The sequence below is a fragment of the Podarcis tiliguerta genome (assembly GCF_965153285.1).
Source record: "Podarcis tiliguerta genome assembly, chromosome: 11".
NCBI classification, from domain to species: domain Eukaryota; kingdom Metazoa; phylum Chordata; class Lepidosauria; order Squamata; family Lacertidae; genus Podarcis; species Podarcis tiliguerta.
In genome coordinates this window covers 963,563-981,431 of record NC_139544.1, presented here as the reverse complement: position 1 = coordinate 981,431, position 17,869 = coordinate 963,563, and the positions used below count along the sequence as shown (strand labels likewise).

Here is a 17,869-nt window from a genome sequence, read left to right as displayed (position 1 = left end):
AAGTTAATGAATGGTTTATCATGACTGCTGCCATGGCTGGAAGGAAGCAGTTCATGATCCCTGGCATAACAGTTTGTCTGTTTTGCTCCCAACAAACCATAATCAGTAAGCTAAGGACAGGCCTTGGCTGCACATTGTGGTTTGTTGGGAGCAATCCTTGATTTGTGCTTTCTCCCAACACAAGAAGGAAGGAGCAAAGTGGTGAACTATTAACTTACAAAGGTGGAGAATGTTTTTCAGGCCAAGGGCCACATCCCAGTGACCAGTGGGAGGGACACAGCTGTAGGTGGGCAGAGCTGTAGGCTTGCACACCAAAGTCAGAGGTTTTTAGACTTGCATGCACAACTCCCCGTCCTCCATCCATGCAAACGGCAGATGTCATCCCAGCTCAGCAACAATTTCCATCCCAGCAAAACCACCCAGAAGAAACAGGCTGTGGCCTAGAGGAGGCGAGGGCTTGAGGAGAGCCCTGAGGACCAGATATATTGGCTTGGAGGGCTGCATTTCGCCCCCAGGCCTGAGGTTCCCCACTCCTGGTTTACCATGCCAAATGTCAAACAGCAGGAGCTACAGGCTGAAGTAGCTGATAAAAGCATTTCAGGACCATAAAATGTATTTCCCAGTATTACTTGATTATTAGTGCAGAGGTTGATGTATTTCTTTTCTCCACTCCAACTTTCATTATTCCTGCCTTAAGACCTAGTAACAAACAGAACAAAATAAAATGTTTTCACTCACTTAAATTGGCTTTTGCCCTCTTAACTCTCTATGCCACTTGACCAGACGCTGGGTGCTGCAACAACTAATTCAGGAAAACTCCTTGCCCACTCTCGTGAATAAAGGGAATTTGGAAACAGCTCCCACGGAAAGGATTCAGCGGCTCGTGAAAGAAGAAATGGATGTTTGCTGTGAAGCTGCTGGGAGATATCCAAGTAATTATAACGCCTGGTCCCATCGCGCCTGGGTCTTGCAGCACTTGGCCAAGCTCAGTGGAAAGGTATGTCACAGCAGGGAGAAGTACCTTGTAAGAGCTCTTGGTAAGAACTGGAATGGCTTTCTTATAAATACTTTGAAATATTTGGAATGAAATTTCATCATGAATGGCCTGTGAAATTTTGGGGAAGAGAAGAAGGGATAAAAACTGCATTAGGCTGATTCAGACCATCCAGCTAGCAGCTACGGCATGGAGCCTGTCCCTCCGAAAGGTGAGACAGGAGAGCGGGTGATGCAGGAGGGAGATGGAGCTCATGATGAAGTTGGGACAAACTGTAAAGGCTCCTGTCAGAATAAAGGAAGAAATATTGTACAACAATATTTGAATACTATGATTTTTCTTTTCTTTTTTGATGCCTATATTCTCTAAAGACAGTATGCATTGTTAAAATGCAGATTGGGTATTGGCTTAGGTTCAAAGAGCTCAAACAATTTAGAAGCCCCATAGTGGTATTTATAAGTGCCTTTCACATATCTAAGGATATCCTTCAGCTCAGATTATGCTGGTTTAATGAATTAGCACAACATCAAACAACTGGAACGTTACTAACTGGCTTTAAAAATGCCTTATCAACTGGAACAGAAATGCCTGTTTGAAAAGCAGCTGTTTCCACCCCTTCAGGGAGGTTCTTGGAGGTGGGGGTCTCTAAAACGGGCTGCACCAGCGGGTTGGAAGCAGTTGATATCTGCCCCTTTTAAAATGTAACGTGCAATATTCTTATGACTTTCACATTGCCATTTCTCATTTGCAAAGCAGGCTTGGTGCCTTTTCATTATGCCGGCCCATCGACCTTCCACAAAGCTAAGCTTGAGTCTGCACTCTTTTCATCTCCAACATCATCTGCTTCTCTGCCTGAGCATTTTCAAGGGAAGAGTGCTGAGCTCAGCTCCTTGCAAGAAAATCATTTTGCAGCACCCCATCCCCCAATCTCTGCCTTGTTACCTGAGAACCTTCCAGAAATGATAAGGGCATTTAATAATAACCTGAAAACTATGCCACAGGCCCCAAGAGAAAGTCTGGCAGCCTCTACTACTTAATTTCCAAATGAAAAAGAATTTAGGGCAGCAAGAGTTTGAAGAAGTTAGATGGGGAAAGAAGCAAAAAAAATTTCTTCCATCATTTAGCAAGGGCTGCTTCAGTTTGCTTCTAAGGAGAAAAGTTAAGGCAGCCATTCTGTGGTATAATACAGGGCATCAATGAATACAGCAGTTTAAAAATCTGTTCCCTTTGCTATGCTTAAAGAGGTGCATATGTAGGGTTCTGACTTCAGAAGACTTACACTATGCACAGTTATAAAAAATCCAGATTATAAAAATAGAGTGTTTGGCAACTGCTGTATCCAACTTCACATGCGCTGAAAATGACTGCTGGCTCTTCTGCGCAGTTGTACCAGGTGTGCATAAGCCCTTGTGTCCTACAAGAAAGAAGAAACCCTTTCCCAGGTATCCACAAGGGTTGATTTTACCTTGCTACCTCTCCGATGACTGATGGAGCTATTATCCCTTCCTGACCTAACTAGCAATGTGGGGAGGAAACATTTACAGCGCTTAATTTTTCTGCAGATTTTTTTTTGTTTCATAAGTTCATTAGTAACAATGAATTGAATCCAATTGCAAATACAACAGGCAAGTTGGGCAGTTTCAAAGCTGTAGTTAATGTTTTTCAGGTGATTATCTCTAGCAAGTCTGAGTCACAGTTCTTTAGGGTGCTAAAATTTATTAGTGTGTCAGCAGTTTTTAGTACCTTTTGTGCTTGTTTCTTCTTATACGAGGGAACTATATGCTGTTCCAGTAACAATTTTCACTCAATATACAGCATTTAAACCACATACAGGCTGCATCCAGCAACAGTTTCTTCTGTGTTCCCAACATTTTCCTAACTGTTAATTTTGGTATTATATTTGAGTTTTCATGTGTCATAAAAGGCACTTCCAGGAATATAGCAGAATATAACACAAAGTTATGACTCATTGGCATGTTATTTGCTTCCAGAAAATCAGATTGTGAAGATACAAAATTTTGCCATTTAAAAACTTAAGCAGCAAATGAATGTCAAATTCAACTTAATATAATATAATATAATAATAATAATAACAATATATTATTATTATTATTATTATTATTATTATTATTATTATTATTATTAATAATAATATCCTGCCCATCTGGCTGGGTTTCCCTAGCCACTCTGGGCATCTTTCAACAGAGCATTAAAAACAGAATAAAACTTCAAACATTAAAAACATCCCTAAACAGGGCTGCCTTCAGATGACTTCTAAATGTCATATAGTTGTTTATTTCTTTGGCATCTGGTGGGAGGGCGTTCCACAGGGCGGGCGCCACTACCCAGAAGGCCCTCTGCCTGGTTCCCTGTAACCTCACTTCTTACAGTGAAGGAACCACCAAAAGGCCCTTGGCGTCCACAGAGCTCCCTAAGCATAGAAATGAAAAGCTAAACCAAACAAAAAGTATACATTTTAAAATTTGGAGGTAAAATTCTTGATTTGAAGACTGGCAGGGGAAGCAATGTACAGACTTGATTTGCCACAGTAGATATCAGATCTCTGTAGTTTTGTCCATTTCAACATCGCTTATATTCCTAAATTTATAGCAGGGACTGAAGCCCATTTTCTCTGTTATTTTGGCACTTTTTGTTTAGCTATATGGACGAGCTATGACTATTTTGGCTCAACAGCAGAAGACCTCAGGCAGTTGCTGTAAATGAAAATTGATTTTTTTGGGGGGGGTGTCTTATCTTTATGGATGGATTAATTTGCTATCCGCTTTTGACTTTCAGATTCTTCTAGATGAACTTTCTTCCACTAAGCACTGGGTCTCCATGCATGTTTCAGACCATAGTGGATTCCACTACCGCCAGTTTTTATTAAAATCTTTGATTGACGGAACTGAGACTGAGTGTACTGTAGAAATGCACAATTCACCAGCCAATCAGCAAGCACCCAGGCTTCTAAAAGATGAAGAAAATGATGAAGCAGAAGCTACCTGTGTGGAAGAACAACCAGATTTCCCACTTCTTCTAAATGAAGAAGTAGAGCTCTGCACTGATTTAATTAACACTTACCCAGGGCATGAAACCCTGTGGTGTCACAGGTAAGGAAATGTATACAAGGACCTGGCTTGAAGAGAATAGTTACCACTCTGATAGGATTCATTTATTCCAGCCATTCCACACTGTGGTGCTGGTGGTTTGTGTGTCATTAAAGCTACCTTTAAAAGTTGGCTCACAGAGCTGCCATTGAACATTGGTTGTTTTGCAATAAATCAGCATTTTCTATTTATTATTATATTTGTTTAGTAAAATATTGCTTAAATGTATGGCCTTTCTTCTGACAGTGTTCACTTCTACAAGGTACCAACAGCTCTTTTATTCCTTCATGTCAGCCATTTTTTATAGCACTTGTGTCAATTTATCAATATATAAGTACAGTACCCCATTTTTCACCAAAAAGACTAGCTAAACATCTCGAAGGTAGCCAGCAATGTACAACAAAAGCAATATGAATCATACAAGGACATCTTGTAGAGCAGAGCAAAAGAAAGTAAATTAGAACAACAGGAGCAGGAAAAATGCATCAGGGCAATCCAAAGTTCTCCAGAAGAAGCCCACCTTGATCTAGTGCAAAGTGTGTGTCGTGACCTGTTGGTGTGTCGGCTGCAGAGTGTAGGTGTGTCATGCGAATGCTCCCCATGTTCCTCCCGCAGCTGGAAAAGAGTTAGTTTAACCTTTGGTTTGCAAGTAAAACTGAATTACTGTGTCTTGAAATGATGCAATGTCTAAAAAGTGTGTCACCCACATGAAAAATTTGGAAAGCTCTAATCTAAAAGCTATTATATCTAAAAGCTATTAAGGAAGGAGGAAGGCTCAAATATTTGATTCAGTTGGTTCATAAGGCCAGGAAATGTTCCAAGAAAGACTCAGAAGTTTTGACAGCACATTTATTACTGAGTCAGTGGACAATAAGAAATCCCCAGAGACTCACAAAAGCTTCTACGGAACCTTCCATATCTCTAAAGAGCACTGTCCTGTTATATGTACCCTTTTAAAAAAATCCTTTTGCTGATATCTTCATTTGAGACCCATACTGTTTATGGTTATTGTTTTTCTCATAAAATTAATAAGAAGTTAATTTTTTTTAAGAAAAAAGGGGAAGGAGGAAGGAAGGACAAGGGAGGAAATTCCACAGCTTTCATGCTCCTGAAGAAATGACACTGGTTCACGTTATCACCCACCATACTTTAGCGTTTCCGTGCTCTCTGACTTCCATCACGGTGTCCCCTTGCGCCAGTTTAGTCTTGCTGGCTACATGACGCGGAAAGCTGTCTCCCTTGGCCTGAAGCGAGATGAGCGCCGCACCCCATAGTCGCCTTTGACTGGACTTAACCATCCAGGGGTCCTTTACCTTTCCTTTACCATACTCCAGACGTACCTTTTTGAGTTCTTGCATTCTGGTGTTAGCACCAACCCCCCACCAATAAAAGGTTGGCAGCAAAGTAGGACTTGAGTTTTGATGTCCGTTACATCAATGATATTAATTAGAATTCTCTTGTCCATTTAGCAAGATGCAGATCTGGTGTGAATCTGTCTCCTTGCAAAGTATCACAGACTCCGCACATTGCCAACAAGACATCAGATACAGAGAACGAGGAATTTCAAAGTTAGAAGTCAACCTTTTTAATCAAAAAAAATGCTTAACAAGTTGTGAAGAAGTTTATGGGGAAGAGGGCAGAAATGTTACTTTCAATCAACAGAAGTGCTAGACATTTGATTTACTCTTATTTCTTCTCTTTGAAGACGGCGTGTGTTCTATCTTCAGCACCACTTAAAAAACAAACTTCCACTTCCAAGTGTGTGGTCAGCAGCTGCAGACAAGAGTGAGGGCCTGCTGAACAACTCACACCCTGGTGCTGCATTTGGTCGTGTGAGCCAAGCCATGGATGTGGACGGCCTGCTGGAATCCAGCAGCAGACAAGGCTACACTCAAGAAACCAAACGCCTGAAACGTGCTCCTGTGCAGGACTCTATCAGTCTCGAAGCAGAATACAGGTTCATCGATCAAGTTTTATCAACATGTAGGGATGTAGAGCAGGCAAGGTTTGCTGGGGCATACAGAAAATGGCTGGTTTCCTTTCTAGGTCAGTGAAGAAGGAGATTTTAAAATAATAATAATAATAATAATAATAATAAATATGCAGGGTCCTTTGTTTAGTGCAATATTCTCTTTTCAAACATTGGTGCTTGTCGTGGCGCCTGGAACTTTTCATCCTTTGTTTTTGTTGTCTGTGCTAAACATCCTTTCCAGATGATGGCTTTTACTTATATATATTTTTAAACACCCTTGTGTTGGTCAATAAAAGTTTTTTTCTGAGTTTATGTTACATGTAGGGTGACTCCATATCACAAACTCATTAATTATAGTATTTTAAAAATCAGCTTTAATTAAGATGAATATAAGTTAGGTAGCCAATACCGCTGGAAAATTTATTCACTTTTCAATCTCTCTTGCATAACAAATGCACCTGATCAAAATCATTACCTACAGTGGAAAATAATCCACAATATCAGCGCAGACAGTGTTTGGGCCTGTTTGTTTTAAGTACAGATGTTTTAAGTGGTTTGTGTGTAAACCATAGTTAAAAATTAATTATGGTTTATTGCAAATGAGCAATGTATTGGTCTGCTTCATTTGTCTCCCACTCCTGACTTCACTGTGATGGAGAAACAGACCAGAGAGCAGCTTCATGGTTCCTGCACACCAAGCCTTGCAGTTTGTTTCTCTCCAAAGCAACCAGCTTACTGCTTGTGGTTTGTTTCAGGGAGTGAACAAAGCTGGGCCGCCTTCCTAGCAGATGCACCGGCACCTGATACTTCTCATTAAACCACCATTAGTTTCATGTGTGAACTGGCCATGGAATCCTTGCATTGCTTTCCGTGCTCTGCTGTGCTTCTGTAAATGTTCCAGACGCAGTTGGTTTCTTTCTGAATTACTCTGACCTTACTTACATATTCATTGCAGTGCCAGTTCTAGAGGAATATGGTTAATATGTTGCAGGAAAGTTGTGAAAATTAGTGAGAGAAAATTGTTTCAGTCTTACACACACTAGCTGTGTGGTTATTAAAGTCCTTCATTGTATGTTATATTTTTATTTATTTTTCATTTGACTCAAGCCAGTGTTAATTATGTATATTTATGAATGTATTATGAACACTACAGAATTCTGCAAAGCGTCAAAACACATGCCATGGGTAACTCAGTACAGATTCTTAACCTGAAATTATCTTAGTATAAGGTGGCTGCTGGCCTTTTTGCATTTGTGTTTGAAGAACAAGGGGATAAACAAGACTTTTCCTATTGATGTTGCTGATTCTTCTCAGTGAGAAAGACACTTTGTTGTCTTCAGCCTCCTCCTCATGTCCTTCTGTTATTTATAAATCCATCTTTATGTAAAGAAGCAATTCATTTCCTTGCAATCAAGCTTTTATTCCTTATTGCTTTGCTAACAGTAGAGTGAAGTATGATTGATTTGTTCCGGTATTTATTTAGTGCTGGCCTACATTTGAGATTCCTCAGCCATTATGGCAATACCCTACTAAATGCAGCCCACTTAGCACACAGGCTCCAATAGGAAGCCCCTTCTGTACCCCAAAACAAACGTAAACTCTTGCCCATGACCTCAGTCACAGGGGCAGCTTCAGGCACTGAATGAGAATTGGGACACGCTGGTCAGTAGGGAAACGGATGCTTTGCTTGAAGTTCCCTGCACGGAAGGAGCCCTGGATTGAGCACTCTGGGCAGCGCTCTGGAGTCTGTGAGTCTGTCAGCTCTCCCTCTCTTAAGGCCACCAAGCAAATGCTGCTTGTCTGGAAATAATAGTTCGCTCAGATTTCTCGACCCAGATAGCGGTGAAGCATTTCCATTCATAGTCATTCTGCCTGTTTTCTTTGCACAAAGATAAGTGTGCTTGCAGTTTATCTAAGTCAGAAAGTACTATGCCCTGAGAAACCTGGACAGCATTCTGAGACTGATTACATTGTCTTAAGTGGTGTAGCGCAATGGTTAGTTTATATCCCTTGCAAGTATTGCCAAAGGAAAAGCAGTAATGCGAAGAGGTTTCTGCCTCTCGTAGAGTCTGAGGTTGATTGATAAGGAAGATAAGGAAATGCAAAAAGGCCACCAGGGAATAGGTCCATCTTCATTTAGATCTGCCCCCATCTAGTCTTTTCTCAGCAGAGGCATCATTTGCATGTACTCAGCCAATCTAGGACTTGCCATGAACAAGCGCACATACACAGTGAGAAAATGGAGGCTGCTTTGCTCCTCCCCTGCTTCTGCCACACTACTTGGAACTAAGACATAGTTTGGCTCAGCAGAACGATGCTGTTGGTCTGTATTACGGGGGGGGGGGGGCATTCAAAAAAGCCATGAAATGCAATGAAGGCTGGTTCTTGGTTTATTATCAGCAGCTTGTTTGGGGAGTCTGCAGCCAGTTGGAGACCACCTGTAGGAACTATATTGACAGTGCTGATCCCTTATGTAATTCAGTTTTATTTTCATGAAAACTTCATCATTTAAAATGAAATCCACTAAGCTCTGGGAACATGCACTTTCCATTCATTACAATGGGATCATGCATGCCTCATTGAAATACCGTACTTTACCATGTATTAGACGAGGGTTTTTTACTCCAAAATAAAGAAAAAAATGGGGGGAGGGTCTTATACATGGGTAGTGCAGAGGGGGGGACAGGCATCCGCGAGCAGGACCTAGTGATTGGGGGGGGGGGTGAGTGGTGTCTGCTGCAAGGGCTGCTTTGGATTGGCTGCTGCTTTGTCAATTTGGCTTGCGTTGCTTGCGATTGTTAGCGTTTGCCAGTTGGGTGAGTGATATTTGGTTCGGCATCCTCCCTCCCACACAAATAGTTCATTTTCTTAAATTTGAGCCCCCCAAAATACGTGGGGGCGTCTTATAGACAGAAAAGTACGGTAAATCAAGGCTGTGCAACAGCATCACATAATGGATTTACTCCAATTCCCTCTTGGTTTTGGCATTGCTTAGGTGTATCATATAAATGTACAAGGGAGAAAAGTGGATTTCTCAAATGGGGGTGCAATATTAAAAGGTTCGTGATGGACAGATAATTCCCTCTTTGCTTGAGCTGCACTGATTGTATGAAAGCTTTGAAAGGTAATAGTGAGACGTGACTTGAAATCCATTTTTGCTTTCTGTTGGATTCCTAAACTGAAGTCCCAACTAGATTCCCTGAAGCTATGTATAATGATAACTCTATTAAATTTGGCAGCCCTTCCATTATCTTAGACATAAGGTCAAACTCTGCCCTCAAATGTGCATTTGTCCCTCCCAGTGATGGTAGTAGGAATTGTATGTGCAGAAACCTGCATGCCTGCAATGAAACAGTGAAGTATCTTTGGGTTTTAAGCTTGCAAAATAAAAGGGAGGTTCTTAAGAGTTTTTAAAGGATATAAATTGATTCAGAATGGTTGGGGAACAGTATTTTATAAAAAGATTCATTGAAATATTCTAATGTCTGTTTAACAATTCCAGTGGAAACTAAAAGAAAAATTAAACCTACCTTTTTTATAGCTGAGCTCCGGCAGTGTTTGGGGACCTAAAGGAAAGAGAAGTAACAATTTAGATAAGTAAGTATGGTTCATAGCAGCAACAACAAAAAGGAGTAATTTCTCCTTTAAAATAAAAAGAGTTGTTCGGAAACACAAGCAAATCACAGCAATCATAATAATAATCATAATACAGTGGTACCTTTGGATACGCACACCTCTGGTTGTGTATCCTTTGGGTTACACACGCGGCAAACCTGGAAGTATTTTTCCGGGGTTCGCCGCATGTGCAGAAACGCACTGTGCATGTGTGTAGAAGCAGCACCTCTGATTGCAAATTCCTCGGGGATCTGACCAGAGCTCCGGAACGGAACTTGTGTGCAACTGGAGATACCACTGTAACAACAACAATGTTTTCATTTAGCCGTGTCCGACTCTTCATGACCCCATGGACCAGAGCACGCCAGGCACCCCTGTCCTCCACCGCCTTCCACAGTTTGGTCAAACTCATGTTAGCAGCTTTGAGAACACTGTCCCACCATCTCATCTTGTCGACCCCTTCTCCTTGTGCCCTCCATCTTTCCCAACATCAGGGTCTTTTCCAGGGAGTCTTCTCTTCACATGAGGTGGCCAAAGTATTGGAGCCTCAGCTTCACGATCTGTCCTTCCAGTGAGCACTCAGGGCTGATTTCCTTCAGAATGGAGAGGTTTGATCTTCTTGCAGTCCATGGGACTCTGAAGAGTCTCCTCCAGCACCATAATTCAAAAGCATCAATTCTTCGGTGATCAGCCTTCTTTATGGTCCTCACTTCCATACATCACTACAGGGAAAACCATAGCTTTTACTATACAGACCTTTGTTGGCAAGGTGATGTCTCTACTTTTTAAAATGCTGTCTAGGTTTGTCATCGCTTTTCTCCCAAGAAGCAGGCGTCTTTTAATTTCGTGGCTGCTGTCACCATCTGCAGTGATCATGGAGCCCAAGAAAGTAAAATCTCTCACTGCCTCCATTTCTTCCCCTTCTATTTGCCAGGAGGTGATGGGCCCAGTGGCCATGATCTTCGTTTTTTTGATGTTGAGCTTCAGACCATATTTTGCGCTCTCCTCTTTCACCCTCATTAAAAGGTTCTTTAATTCCTCCTCACTTTCTGCCATCAAGGTTGTGTCATCTGCATATCTGAGGTTGTTGGTATTTCTTCCGGCAATCTTAATTCCGGCTTCGGATTCATCCAGCCCAGCCTTTCGCATGATGAATTCTGCATATAAATTAAGTAAGCAGGGAGACAATATACAGCCTTGTCGTACTCCTTTCCCAATTTTGAACCAATCAGTTGTTCCATATCCAGTTCTAACTGTAGCTTCTTGTCCCACATAGAGATTTCTCAGGAGACAGATGAGGCGATCAGGCACTCCCATTTCTTTAAGAACTTGCCACAGTTTGCTGTGGTCGACACAGTCAAAGGCTTTTGCATAGTCAATGAAGCAGAAGTAGACGTCTTTCTGGAACTCTCTATCTTTCTCCATAATTCAGCACATGTTTGCAATTTGGTCTCTGGTTCCTCTGCCTCTTCTAAATCCAGCTTGCACTTCTGGGAGTTCTTGGTCCACATACTGCTTGAGCCTGCCTTGTAGAATTTTAAGCATAACCTTGCTAGCATGTGAAATGAGTGCAATTGTGCAGTAGTTGGAGCATTCTTTGGCACTGCCCTTCTTTGGAATTGGGATATATACTGATCTTCTCCAATCCTCTGGCCACTGCTGAGTTTTCCAAATTTGCTGGCATATTGAGTGTAGCATCTTAACAGCATCGTCTTTTAAAATTTTAAATAGTTCATCTGGAATACCATCACTTCCACTGGCCTTGTTATTAGCAGTGATTTCTAAGGCCCATTTGACTTCACTCTCCCTATACGGCCTAGGACCCTCGTACCTACGGGACCGCCTCTCCTGGTATGCCCCACAGAGAAACCTACGGTCTGCAAATAAAAACTTCCTGAAGGTCCCAGGCCTCAGAGAGGTTAGGCTGGCCTCAACTAGAGCCAGGGCTTTCTCGGCTGTGGCACCAATCTGGTGGAACGCTCTGTCACAAGAGACTAGGGCCCTGCGCGACTTGACATCTTTCCGCAGGGCCTGTAAGACAGAGCTGTTCCACCAGGCCTTTGGTCAGGGCGCAGCCTGACCCCCTCCTCTGGCAATCTGCACAGGGTCTTGCTTGCTGGTTGCCATCAATTTGTTTTTGATTGATTTTATGGTGAAAAGTTTTTAGAATGTTGGATTGTTTTGATTGTTGTTAGCCGCCCTGAGCCCAGCTTTGGCTGGGGAGGGTGGGGTATAAATAAAATTTATTATTATTATTATTATTATTATTATTATTGTTGTTGTTGTTATGTCTGGCTCAAGAAGAAGAAGACCTTTCACTCCCTTTAAGGAGTCTCAAAGCGGCTCACATTCTCCTTTCCCTTCCTCCCCCACAACAAACACTCTGTGAGGTGAGTGAGGCTGAGAGACTTCAAAGAAGTGTGACTGGCCCAAGGTCACCCAGCAGCTGCAGGTGGAGGAGCGGGGAAGCGAACCCGGTTCCCCAGATTACGTGACTACCGCTCTTAACCACTGCACCACACTGGCTCTCAAGGTCAGCAACCACACTACCTGGGGTGTACGAGACATCCATATCTTTCTGGTATAATTCCTCTGTGTATTCTTGCCACCTCTTCTTGATGTCTTCTGCTTATGTTAGGCCCTTACCACTTTTGTCCTTTATTATGGTAATCTTTGCACGAAGTGTTCCTTTCATATCTCCAATTTTCTTGAACAGATCTCTGGTTCTTCCCATTCTGTTGTTTTCCTCTATTTCTTTGCATTGCTTGTTTAAGGAGGCCTTCTTGTCTCTCCTTGCTATTCTTTGGAAATCTGCATTCAATTTCCTGTATCTTTCACTATCTCCCTGGCATTTTGCTTGCCTTCTCCCCCCCGCTATTTGTAAGGCCTCGTTGGACAGCCACTTTGCTTTCTTGCATTTCCTTTTCATTGGGATGGTTTTCGTTGCTGCCTCCTATATAATGTTACGAGCCTCCATCCATAGTTCTTCAGGCACTCTGTCCACCAACTCTAAATCCTTAAAACTGTTCCTCACTTCTACTTCCATAAGGGATATGATTTAGATTGTATCTTACTGGCCCAGTGGTTTTCGCTAGTTTCTTCAGTTTAAGCTTGAATTTTGCTATAAGAAGCTGATGATCTGAGCCACAGTCAGCTCCAGGTCTTGTTTTTGCTGACTGTACAGAGCTTCTCCATCTTTGGCTGCAGAGAATATAATCAATCTGATTTTGATGCTGCCCATCTGGTGATGTCCATGTGTAGAGTCGTCTCTTGTGTTGTTGGAAAAGAGTGTTTGTGGTGACCAGCTTGTTCTCTTGACAGAAGAACTCTATTAACCTTTGCCCTGCTTCGTTTTGAATTCCAAGGCCAAACTTGCCAGTTGTTCCTTTTATCTCTTGATTCCCTACTTTAGCATTCCAATCCCCTATAATGAGAAGAACATCATTCTTTGGAGTCACTTCTATAAGGTGTTGTAAGTCTTCATAGAATTGGTCAATTTCGGTTTCTTCAGCACCAGTAGTTGGTGCATAAACTTGGATTACTGTGATGTTAACAGGTCTGCTTGGATTCGTATTGAGATCATTCTAACATTTTTGAGATTGCATCCCAGTACAGCTTTTGCCACTCCTTTGTTGACTATGAGGGCCACTCCATTTCTTCTATGGGATTCTTGCCCACAGTAGTAGATATGATGGTCATCCGATCTGGATTCGCCCATTCCCGTCCATATTAGTTCACTGATGTCCAGGATGTCAATATTTATCCTTGCCATCTCATTTTTGACCACATCCAACTTACCCAGGTTCGTGGATCTTACATTCCAGGTTCCTATGCAATATTTTTCTTTACAGCATTGGACTTTCCTTTCACTTCCAGGCACATCCGCAACTGAGCGACCTTTCGGCTTTGGCCCAGCCACTTCATCAGCTCTGAATCTGCTTGTACTTGTCCTCTGCCCTTCCTCAGTAGCATGTTGGACGCCTTCTGACCTGAGGGGCTCCTCTTCCAGCGTCATAACTTTTATATGCCTGTTCTTTTTGTCCATGGAGTTTTCTTGGCAGGGATACTGGAGTGGCTTGCTGGTTCCTACTCCCGGTGGATCACGTTTAGTCAAAACTCTCCACTATGACCTGTCCATCTTAGGTGGCCCTGCCCGGCATAGGTCATAGCTTCTCTGAGTTATTCAGGCCCCTTTGCCACGACAAGGCAGTGATCCATGAAGGATGATACTACTACTACTACTACTACTACTAATAATAATAATAATAATATATTACTAAAACCACACCCATCTGGCTGGGCCTCCGCAGCCACTCTGGGCGGCTCCCAACAGAATATTAAAAAATAATAATAATTCATTTTGGTTGGCAGATTTTGGCATGTGTAAAAGGTATTTCCTTAGTAATATATTTCCTTGTGGGAACCAGTGTAGTATGTAAATGAGAGCTCACAAATATGAACACTCAACATTCAATTTGACTGCATTCTTTGAAGTCCCAGACTGGAAAAAGGCTGTGCAGTCCCATTGATTTAGCTGTGCCTCGAGGAACTGGTGATTACCATACATTAAAAGTCCCCTGCACAGCACTTCAAGCACTAAGTAACACTAGATTGAGTTTTTAGTATGTCGGAGGTCAGGATATTCAAACTTAATAATTAAACCATGGCTTTGCTGGAAAAACACCTGAACATCAATTTAGCACCAAACTGTTGTTCATTCTTACAGTTCTTTGAGTTAATAGCGATACAATGTCCAAAATAATTGAGAACTAAACTGCCTGTGTATTTTTTAAGGATTCAGAGAGTGTTAGGTCTCCTTGCACTGTATCACATATGAACAAATCCATTCTTTTTGTTTTGCCCTTGTATGCTTGCCAGATCTTGTCATGGCAGCTTTTTGGTGAAAGTTAATTGCCGATATCTCTGATAATCACTTCAGAAGTGAGAATCCCATTTAAGAGTATTACACAGTGAGGTCAGTATAAGCAAACAAGCATTGAATACTGCATTGTGTCATCTGCAGCGATTGCACTCGAGGTCAGGGCTGAAGAAGCAATTGACTAGATTTCACGTAGTTTGTGGGATAAAAAAAGCACTATGTACATGATGACTTTTTTGACAGTTACTTGGAAAAGGCTAGTACAGATTCAGCCATTTTATATCAATTTGATATCAATTTTAATGCAATATTAAGCCATCCCATTTAAGCTATTGTAAATACCACGTTGAACGGAGGTTTTGCTTTTAATTCTATATTTTTGAATCAGCGGGAAACACCTGTGTTTGTGCTTCTTGATAGTTACTTGTTATCATGGAGAGAAACATGGGTCAGGAAGTTTAGTCGCCACTCTGATGAGTTTTCTAGATAGCAGCTATAGGATTGGGTTTTGGTCCCCCCCCCTTCACTTTAAATAAGCTTTGGGAGGCAAAAGAACCAGGGCACTTTTGATATTGTGAGTGATACAGTTGTGAAATAATGGACATTAAAATTCAACATGGGAATAGGTTGAGCTGTGGTTATGTAGACTTACTATGGAGAGAATAAATGCAAACAACACCAGCAAAAGCCATTTTCAGTGGCGTAGCGTGGGTTGTCAGCACCCGGGGCAGGGCAAGTAATTTGCGCCCCCTAACCCAGGGCAAGGCAAGTAATTTGCGCCCCCGCTGCATTGTCCCTCCCCCAGATAGTCCCTCGCTCTCTCTCCGCACCGCACCGCACGCCTGGCACCCTCCCCTCCACAGTGGGCGGCGACCCGGCGGCTCGGATCGGATTCGCACAGCCAGCACTGCAGTGAGAGAGAGTGAGTGAGCCAGGTAGGGGCAGAGAGCTGCGAGTGCGAGCGCGCCCCCCCCCGATGTTGCGCCCAGTGCAGCCGCCCCCCCCTTCACCCCCCACGCTACGCCACTGGCCATTTTCTTGTATTGTAGGTTTGTAACGCTTCAGCAGTCTTCCCCTGCTTGTTAACAACAATTGGCAGAGTGTTTTTATACTTTATTTTTTATTGCAGTTTTCTTTTATTATGCAGGAGTTAAATAATTGATATTTGAATAATCCACACATAATTTATAATTAGTTGCATTGTTACCATTACGCAGCAGACTTGTGTTTAAGGAGAAAACAGTGATATTGTTATGCTGTTAGATTAATGTTTATACCTTAAATCTGTTACAAACTTTATTCTCTTTCTGTCTCAGTAAAGGCATAAGCATAAGTAGAATCTGAACTGCATAATATGCTTCACTTTCCTTGGTCTGCCCTGCCTGAAATAATGCCATTTGTAAGCATTCTGAGTAAATAATGTTATTGTCAAGGAATGGCTGGCTGTTATGTGTACAGCCAAATCCAGCAAGCAGGTTTTGATGGTGCTCTGCAGTTTCCATTGAGAGTGGTTGTGTTTTTGGATCACTATACAGTCATACCTCGGATTGAAGTAGCTTCAGGTTAAGTATTTTCGGGTTGCGCTCCGCGGTGACCCGGAAATAACGGAGCGCGTTACTTCCAGGTTTCACCACGCGCGCATGCGCAGACGCTCAGAATGATGTCACGCATATATGTGCAGAAGTGGCAAATCGCGGCCCGCAGATGTGCAGTTGCAGGTTATGCTCTACCCAGGATGCGAATGGGGCTCCAGAACGGATCCCGTTCGCATCCAGAGGTACCACTGTACTCATTCCAAATTGTAATGCTTTTTTTTTTTGCAGAATACACAAGTTGAATCTGAGTTTTTAGTATATTCTTCTACATTGCTGAAAATTAGACTGTCAGTTTAGATTCGCTCTAGACATCTCAAGATCAGCTAAGTGAAAGATGGATGTGACTTTTAAGAGCACCTGAGACACAGTCTCCTCTTCTGTCTGTGGACATTTTGATATTAAAGACAAGGAGGGGGGACTCCACTACTTTCAAACATGTTTTTTCAATATGGCTTTTGAGTGTTGATGGGCATTTTTTCTCTCTTACTCTGTTTAATGTGTGGTGTCCAAATTAGTTTTCTCTCTGAAGAGTGAAGTGTAACAAGGCAGGGGGGTCTTTTTCAGATATCACGGACTCCTTCCCAAGAGTTGAGATGAGGCCATGTCTTCAGATGCGCCTGCTTTTTACCTTGAACCTCAAAGCTCGAGTTTTGAAAAGCAAGAACTGTATCAATTAAGCCAATGTGATTCCTTTTCATGAGGAGCTTTAACTAACAAATGCTTCCAATGGTTTGTGAAGTTGGAAAGCTCTCCAATGCCAGAACTTATTTCTGCCATTTCCACAATGCAAGTGCTGTATAATGATCAAACAATGGAAATGGGCTTGTGGTCATTGATGCTTTCAGTATATATCAAAGCGGGAACAGACTTCTTCTTGTGACTTCTAGTTTGTAATGCTCCTTTACTCAGGGTATAGAATATCAAGTGCATTAGATTCCTTTTTTACCACTATATAACCTATGATGTGTAAATACTTAAATGCTAAATGCATAATAATAGTCTCTTAAAATCTAGCCATCTAACTAATGCTGTAACTGGTCAACAGCTTTTAAAAATCCACTTTTTGCTCTTGTTCTGCAAACATATGGTTTATTTTGTTTTTGAAATGAAAACAGCTGTTAGTAAACTGTGGGCCTGCCCTTATAGGTTGCCAAATATCTCTTTGCAACTAAGAGTTCTTGAGAGGGGGACTTGTGACAATATCCTATTTAACAGCACAAATTAATTTCTTCTGCTGCTCTAGTTAAATCATTATAATACCCACTGATATCTGGAGCAGGCTTATTACCTATTGGCACGACTCAGCCAAAATTAATGAGTCTGCATGACAGTCCTAGGCATGCTTACTCAGAAATAAGGCCCCTAACTTTAGTGGGCTTACTTCCAAGTGAGTGTGCTTAGGATCAAAGTCTAACAGTGTTTAAGGTTGACTAAATAATGCCTGAAGCCAAGAGATATAACGATGGAATACTGTTGTAGAGATACAAGGGAGTTAAAATTGGTTAGATTTAAATTTTGAAATAAGCAAAGGATGCACAATAGCAACACCTGGGGAATTATACAGACACATGTAGCCCTGGTCAACTGCCCTATATAGACTCGGTAAATATTTGGATGGGAAAAGCATGGATATTCCATTGTGTGAAACTGTAAGCGGAATACATAAGTAGCATGAAGCACCTGAGGAATAAGTGTTTTGCACTCATC

The 17,869-nt window shown here is 41.9% G+C and overlaps 1 protein-coding gene across 1 annotated transcript in view; it reads left to right on the top strand.

Annotated features, from left to right (window-relative positions):
- PTAR1 (protein prenyltransferase alpha subunit repeat containing 1) overlaps nucleotides 1-7,150 on the top strand; it is a 41,983-nt gene extending 34,833 nt beyond the window's left edge. Inside the window, exons 5-7 of the mRNA XM_083403530.1 lie at nucleotides 784-997; nucleotides 3,791-4,104; nucleotides 5,807-7,150. Coding sequence (XP_083259656.1) covers nucleotides 784-997; nucleotides 3,791-4,104; nucleotides 5,807-6,155 — 877 coding nt within the window. The 3' untranslated portion in view covers nucleotides 6,156-7,150. The remainder of the gene's footprint in view (nucleotides 1-783; nucleotides 998-3,790; nucleotides 4,105-5,806) is intronic.
- Nucleotides 7,151-17,869: the final 10,719 nt, after the last annotated feature.